The 7,783-nt window shown below is 43.2% G+C and overlaps 1 protein-coding gene across 4 annotated transcripts in view; it reads right to left on the reverse strand.

Annotated features, from left to right (window-relative positions):
- Window positions 1–7,645, reverse strand: part of Msi2 (musashi RNA-binding protein 2) — a 373,314-nt gene extending 365,669 nt beyond the window's left edge. For all 4 annotated transcript variants that reach the window (XM_013037909.1, XM_013037908.1, XM_013037907.1 and 1 more), the window contains exons 1-4: window positions 7,526–7,645; window positions 7,090–7,171; window positions 6,273–6,357; window positions 2,598–2,639 (exon numbers count right to left, since the gene is read on the reverse strand). In XM_013037909.1, coding sequence (XP_012893363.1) covers window positions 2,598–2,639; window positions 6,273–6,357; window positions 7,090–7,171; window positions 7,526–7,616 — 300 coding nt within the window. In that variant the 5' untranslated portion in view covers window positions 7,617–7,645. The remainder of the gene's footprint in view (window positions 1–2,597; window positions 2,640–6,272; window positions 6,358–7,089; window positions 7,172–7,525) is intronic.
- Window positions 7,646–7,783: the final 138 nt, after the last annotated feature.

Consider the following 7,783-nt stretch of genomic DNA (forward strand, 5'->3'; position numbering starts at 1 on the left):
CCGGAAGTGGCGCTGTAGCTCAAGTGGTAGAGCGCTCGCCTTGAGCTGAAGAGCTGAGGGACAGCGCCCAGGCCCAGAGTTCAAGCCCCATGACCGACCAAAAAAATAAAAAATAAAAAAAAATAAAAAGTCAGAGAGGCACTGGTAACTCACACCTGTAATCCAGGTTACTCAGGAAGCTGAAATCTGAAAATCATGGTTCAAAGCAGAGCCCAAGCAGCCCAGGCGCAAAAGCCCATGAAATTCTTATGTCCAATAAACTACCAAAAAAGCCAGAACTGGACTTGTGTCTCAAGTGATAGAGTGCAAAAATGCTCATGGGGAAAGGGTGACACAGTCCAAAAAGTACTCTTGCCAGATGCCGGTGGCTCACGTCTGTAATCCTAGCTACTCAGGATGCTAAGATCTGAGGATTATGGTTCAAAGCCAGCCTGGGCAGGAAAGTCCGTGAGACTCTTATCTCCAATAAAACCACTAGAAAACTGGAAGTGGCACTGTGGCTCAAGCGGTAAGGTACTTGCCATGAGCTGAAGAGCTGAGGGACAGCGCTCAGGCCCGGAGTTCAAGCCCCATGATCAACAAAAAAAAAAAAAAAAGAGAAATGTACTCTTTACCTGACTTATGTAAATTTCACCCCTCTGTACATCACCCTTATAATAAATTTTAATGCTCAGAGACAGTATCCAGGCCCAGGCAAGCTCCAAGAACAGAACTAAATAAAAAATAATTAAATAAGTAAATAGACAAATAAAAAGTCAGGGAGAACGGACAACAAGGGAGATGGGGAGGAAAGCAGTCAGACCCCCAGTTTAGTCAAAGCTGGAATTGTTCCAGTTTCCTCACAGGGAAATCTGATGCGGGTATAGAGTGACTGAATGACAAACCTGGAAACTTGAAAATTCACACTTCTGGAAGAAACAGTAATTTTTCCAAGTCCAGGATACATTCCTGCTTCTAGAAAGCCTTTGGAAATGTGAAGATCATACACTGTTTGCAAAACAACTGTAACAGTTTGTGCCACATACACAAGCAATCTAATAATCCCTTCCATTTATACATTCCTATCATCTACTTAAGACATTGCAGGGGGCAGGGGAAGGGGGAGCCCTAAGAAAAAAGTTATTACTAGGTGCCAGTGGCTTACGCCTCTAATCCTAGTACTCAGAGGGCTGAAAGTTGAAGATCACAGTTCAAAACCAGCATAGGCAGGGAAGTCCCTAAAACTCTTACCTCCAATTAACCAGCAAAATGCCAGAAGTGGATCTATAGCCAAAGTGGTAAAACACCAGCCTTAAGCAAAAAGCTAAGGAACAACACCCAAGCCCTAAGTTCAAGCTCCAGTTCTGGCACCAAAACAAACAAAAAGAGAAAAAAAAGAGTGAAAAGAAAGTTACCTTATTTAAGATATTGGGGGGGGGAGGAGAAGAGAAGGGATACTGGTAGCAATGAAGGGGTAGCAATGATTGACAAGTAACGTACTCATTGCCTTACTCATGTAACTGTAATCCCTCTGTACAGCATCTTTACAATAAAATAAAATTTTAAAAAAAAGAAATTCTGATTCCATCTTTAGGAAGACATAAGTTTAGAAAGATCATTCACTCATGGCAAGCTCTAGACCTTAAGTTCTCGAAATACCATCCTCAACAGCACCCTTTCTTTACTAATGTGCAAAAGTATTTACACAATGAGAAGATTCTGATTTGAGGGACTCAACTTGAGGAAATAAACTAAATGTGTTAAAAGTGAAGGCCCTTTCCTCTTGATGCCCCACAATCAGAAGCTTCTACTTTATGCTCCAGATTATCAAGGCTACCAAATATGAAAAAGTATTTCTTACAGTATTATTACATTAGAAAGATGTTGAGCTAAAAGGCATAAAATGAATGTATATGCTGACGGCCCTTCCAATCCAGCCATAGACTTCCTGCAGCTGAATTCTAACACTGCTGACGAGCTCAGAAAGAGCCATCTGAACAAGCCACTTCTACAAAACTGTGGCCCTCTCACAATCCTCTAAGCAAGTCTCCACCAGACTCCCACAGAGTTACAGGGTTTCACACAAGCACCACTGTTGGTTTCAAGGATGCCCTGATTTATCTGACCAACCTGAAACCAAAGAATCCAGGGCTTCCTCTCTTGGACTTACAGCTTTTAGCATCTGTGAAGTTTTGTTTGTTTGTTTTTTCCCAAGAAAGGACAAGCTGTTTAAATTCCACTGCTCTCAAAAAGCACAGGATATAAGACCTGGAAAGAGGACCCTCAAGAAGAAGAGTTCCACTTTTCCTGATATGATCTCAGCAATACTTAAAAAATAAATAGAAGACTTGCATAAATATTGTAACAGACAGAGTCACTTCCTCCTACTAAGGATCAGACTCATCCCTCGGGATGCTGAGAGCTCACATCAGATGGGAGAACTGGGAGACACACATGGGTATCTCAGAGAACTGCTCACAGGGCCCTTCTCACCCCATACCGACACCCTGAAGGTACGCACACAGCAAGGTGCCACAATTCATTGCCAATGTTTGGAATCTAAACCTGAAATCTTCGCAACTGAGTATTTAAGCCCTATTGCTGGTTGTTTTACTTACCTTGGGTTGTGCTCGACGAGGAAATGCAACTTTGGGATCAATCTGGGAAAAAATAAAATAACAGGTATCAGTGGGATAGTTTGTGAGTAGGCTATATATATCTATACATATCACTTAATCATTAATCACTCATTTCTCAGGCTTATAAGTCCACATATACTTTATATATATGTATATATGCATATATGAACATATGCATACACACACATACACACACATACACACACAATATTACACTCTGTTTCTGGAGCTATTCAAGGTTCCTTCAACGTTGATCTAAATTTTCACTATCACTATCCAAACATGGCTAGACTTTCTAAAGTGTCCTACCATGCATTTTAGTGTGTGATGCTCTGTATAAATCAGATCTTTTTTTGCAAGAGTTCCTCTTCTATAAACATTATTATTAAATGATGCCTGCAGTTAATGCATAGGAGAAAAGATGGGGGCCATGTTACCACTGAGGGGAAAAATAAAAACCTGAAAATTAAATGTGGCTTCTAGCACTAATAAAATAGATGACATCTCTACTCCCTAGCACAAGAGGGCAAATGAATCCCCAAAATGTCAGAAGTCAACAACATCCCAAAACTCCCATACAACACAATGCTCGGCTTGAATCAATTCACTATGTTTTAGCAAAATAAAGTTACCAGGCATTATCAAAAAGATTATTTGTTCTGTCATTATACCTCCAAAGAAAGCAGGTGTCCGAAACCATGGAGCCTGACTAGATTTTTTTTTAAAAATGCAATAAAGCAAAAAATGCACATGAACTAAAACCACCTGGATTTTAAAAACCACAAGGATTAAAATCCAGAAGCTTTAAACCTAAAGTCCAAATTAGAAACCGAAGGCCATAGGTAGAATACAAAAAAAAAAAAAAAAGTGAAGTGGGACTGTAATGCAGTAATTGGGAGCTCCACCACCCCAACCTCAACCCCCACAGGAAAACCTACTCTATTCCAGATCAGATGCCTGCTTACAGAGCAAGGAGCTTTACAATTCAGAACTAATTCCCACAGAAGCATTTGAATTAACAGGCTAATGTGAGAAGAAAGTTACCAGACAGTAAAAGGGGGAGGGGCTAGGAATATAAAATACATACACTGTTGGTCTTCTTTGCATTTCTAACATGTTTCAAATCTTTTGAGTAAAACAACACAGAGAGTAGCCTGAATATTGCTACAAGTTAACTAAAGTCCAGGCTTTGACCTTCATATTTAATTTTCTTCCCTTTCAAAAACTCAAACTGAATGTGGCTTTCAGTTCTGGTAAGAAGAATGCTGTGGGGTAAACAAGGCTAGGGATGACAAATAACCACACATAATTCCTATCCCTGACCTATATCCTCTAGAGCCCCTGTACTAGTCTATACAAGGGCTTACTGCTTTTATTACAGTAGTTTAAGGACCTAATAAAAGTCTGCATCATGGTTTCCACTTTTTAAGCATCACCTGAGAAATGAGAGATCATCTGTCAGAAACTACATACATACATACACACACACACACAAATATAACACTGTTCTAGAAAACTACCCTTTCCTAAAGATTAACATTGTTGCATCTACGGGTGTGCCCAGCACTGACTAGAGCTTGTCTACAAGAGAGATACAACAGGTGTGGATTTTCCATTCTGTCCACCATAAGTAAGACAGATGCCTCCATGGAGAAATACTCCCCCCAAAGGGTTTGTTTTTGGCTGACCACACAATGCAAAAAGATAGGCAAATGGAGTATGTCAGAAGAGAGGCCAGGGGCAATGAGGACTATCAAGTACTAAAATAAAAAATGAAAATTGCAAAACTAAAAGCCAATTGGGAACTGCATTTGAGTGTGGTGACATCAATGAATTACATACACCAAGAGAAGAGTTCCTCCATGTGCAATTTACAGAGTCTCTATAGGAGGGGGGAGGGTCAAGGCAAGATGGCAAATCCCAACCTTTTGCACATCCCGGTCAACTAGTTTTTAAAAAGAAAGAAAGAAAAAAAAAAAAAACTACCAAAAACGAAAACATTAGTTAGTTAGGTACAGCTCTACTTACTGGATCTACAAGTCCTCTAGGAAACACTAGGGTACTATTTTGGACGTGAATGGCCGTTACCTAAACAAAGCTTTTAAGGTAATGGTAAACAACATCCTCGGTTTCCATGTCAATAAAACAACCGCTTCTGCCTCCTGCACTGAACGTTGAAACAAAGTCAAAAGCTAGGTTAAACTAAGTAGCAGTGACCTGAACACTTCTACAAAAACCCCAGGAGGGAAAACTGTAGGCTATTTACTAGATACTCAGGGACCCACCAGCCACAGCACAAACCAAACTCCCCACCCAAGTGGAGGAGGGTGCCTTGAGCTGGCTTTCCTCTTTCATTTTAGTAGCTTTTGCGAATTTGTGTAGCCTAAAGTCAGGGAAAAAGGGAGGAAATTTTCTTCACAATTTTACCACCCTACAAAAGATTATCCCTGAAATTAAACGCTCTAAAAGTACAAAAGCACTGGGTTACAGGTTCTGACAAGTCCAAGACAATTAATAAAGCCAAGTGTGTGAGGTCTTTTCTTGGGTGAGGGCAGTACCCAACCTTTTTTGATCATAGAGGGTGAATTTGCAAATTCAATGCCTATGCACCAAAGGTTGCCAGGTCTTTTTGTCTCTCCCATTCAATTTTAAAGACAAAGAACTTGGAAGATCATTTAATTCAGTGTTTTACAGAAAAGGAAACTGAGACCCAAACACAGGGAACGACTTGCTCAAGTTCCCAATAGGGCAGCTGGAACCACAATCTCTCATCCTATCCTACTCCAGGAGTCCCGTCTTCAGAGAAGCACAGTCCCAACATCACCTTGAGGCCAGCATTACACAGATACGCAAAAATTGTGAGGAAATGAGAGGACACATACAGGGGAGACAGGAGAAGGCAGGAAGCCAGCAGAGGGGCTAAATAAAAGACTGTCAACTCGGCGGCCTCCTCTAACATTAAATTTATTATTACAGACTGCCACTCTTCCCTTCCTCTCTGACCTCTCTGCCTAGCAACTTTCTTATCTACAGAAATAAAAGGATCCAACAAAGAAAAAAAAAAAAAAAATCACTTTGAAACCCAAGGCCTTAAGCATTCGGTTTCACACCATCTGGAGTCACCCCACTGGATATCCAGGCTTGGCACTGCCAGTGTCTCTCCTTCCCTCTTCAAACCACATTCCGGATCCCAAGGCCAGGAGAGAAACCTGTTGCCTGGATCTATGATGAGCGCCCCCTTCCCCTCCTCCCCACCCAGCTCCCCTCAACCTGGAAGCATGCCATGCCTTCCCAGAGCCACAGTTGGCAATGCAGGCGGGGCTCCGCTGACAAAGAAAGTTCCATTTGCTCTCCAGTGGTGGTGAAGGCTGTGGTAAAGTCCCTTGGCCTGAAAGGATAACCCTCTCCCCCAGAGATGAGTCCCTTCCCTCCCCCTCCTCCACCCTTAGCTTGGCAGCCTCCAGAGTTGCAGTGGGATGGGACCTAAAAAAGAAAACCCCAAACCCAAGCCACCAGCAAACTTCTGAGCCAACTAGTTAGCTGTTTTAAAAGTATCCAGTTCTAACACAGAAAGCAAAAGGCGGCGCTGTCCCTTTAAATAGGGCTGTCAATGCCTGAAAAGGGGTGAACAACAACAACAAAAAAGCAACCTACCGTCTTGGAATCTAACTCATGGTGGGGCTGACCTAATACTTTATCTACACTTGCTGGATCTGCGAACGTGACGAAACCGAAGCCTCTGAAAGGAAACAAAGAGGGAGAAAAACAAACAAGAAAATGTGACACCATTGAAAGTCACAAGAAATGAGACCTAATGCAAAAAAAAAGAAAACCCAAGGAGCAAAAGTTGCTCCCAAATGCACCCCCATTATTCCTATTCCCTCTTCTAGTTTCCCTCCTCCCTGCAGCCCTCCACCAGGCAAGAAAATTACCAAGGTTACTGGGGGAAGTGGGGTGAGGATAGGGTGGCTGGAGGTTAACTTAGCTGAGGCTGGAGCCTCCACTCTGGCGGCCTCAGTTTCCTCTCCTCCACCTCCTCCCTTTTTGAAAGCTTTGTTTTATTCTAAAGGAAGCCGGACACTTAAGAGAATCGCCTACCTTTCCTAACAGGGGACTTCAGAGTTTGGGGAAACTGAGAATGTGACGAAAGCACACATTTAAAAAGTAAAATAATAATTTTTTTTAAAAACTGTAGAGTGAATGAAGCCGAATGCCATCTTCAACGAAGGAGAAAGCAGGAGAGGGTGGGGGGGGGGGAGACTTCAGGAAGGGTTCAGCTTCGATTCTAGAGTTCAGCCCTAATTAATAATAACCTTTAGGGTGATGGGAGGAGGGGGAGCAACATTCCAGCCCGGCCATGCGCCTGAGCCCCACTCTAAATCCGCTTAGCTACTTCCAAAGACACCTCCAAATATAAAGCTAAAACTTTGTTCTATAATAAAGACAAAAATCCAGAAGGGAAAGGCTTTACCTGGAGCGTTTCGTGGTGGGATCTCTCATGACCATACATTCTCTAATTTCTCCAAATTTGCTAAAATAGTCTCTAAGGCTATCTGTAGAGAGAGAAAGAGAGAGATGGGGGGGAGAAGGTGTCGAGAAAAAAATATATAGAAGCAATGCAAAATCTAATCAAGGACAAAAAAAAGAGAAGCAAAAGTAGTTTTCTGTTGTTATTCTGTTTTGTTTTGCATTCGGTGTGTGAGCGTGTGCACACGCGGGGAGGGGGGATTCGGCAGCAGAGGTCGCGTAGAGGGCTCGGAAAGGATCTGCTATTTAAAATATAGATATAACCTTGCACAAAAGTGGGGAGTCCACGGCGGGGCGGGGGGCTCCCAGCGCGGGATAACAAAGAGCAATAAAGAAGCCAAGAAGGGGGGGACCCGGGAGCCCCCCCCTCCCTCCCTTACCTGGTGAGGTCTGCCAGCTCAGTCCACCGATAAACATTTTACTAGAGGGAGAAAACATAACAGAAGTGAGCACCGATGTCAGATCGGCCATTTTGACGTGTAACTTACAAAAGCTCCGAGGAGAGCGGGGGGAGCGGGCGAGCGCCAGCCGGGAGGTGAGGTGGGGTGGGGGCGAAGGTGACGGCCAGACGCCACCCCAAGGTGTGTAACTTCCCGGGGGGCGGGCAGGGCCCCCCCTCGGCACCAGGGGGCGCAGGG

The sequence above is a fragment of the Dipodomys ordii genome, unplaced genomic scaffold (genome assembly GCF_000151885.1).
Source record: "Dipodomys ordii isolate 6190 unplaced genomic scaffold, Dord_2.0 Scaffold7, whole genome shotgun sequence".
In the NCBI taxonomy this organism is placed as follows: Eukaryota; Metazoa; Chordata; class Mammalia; order Rodentia; family Heteromyidae; genus Dipodomys; species Dipodomys ordii.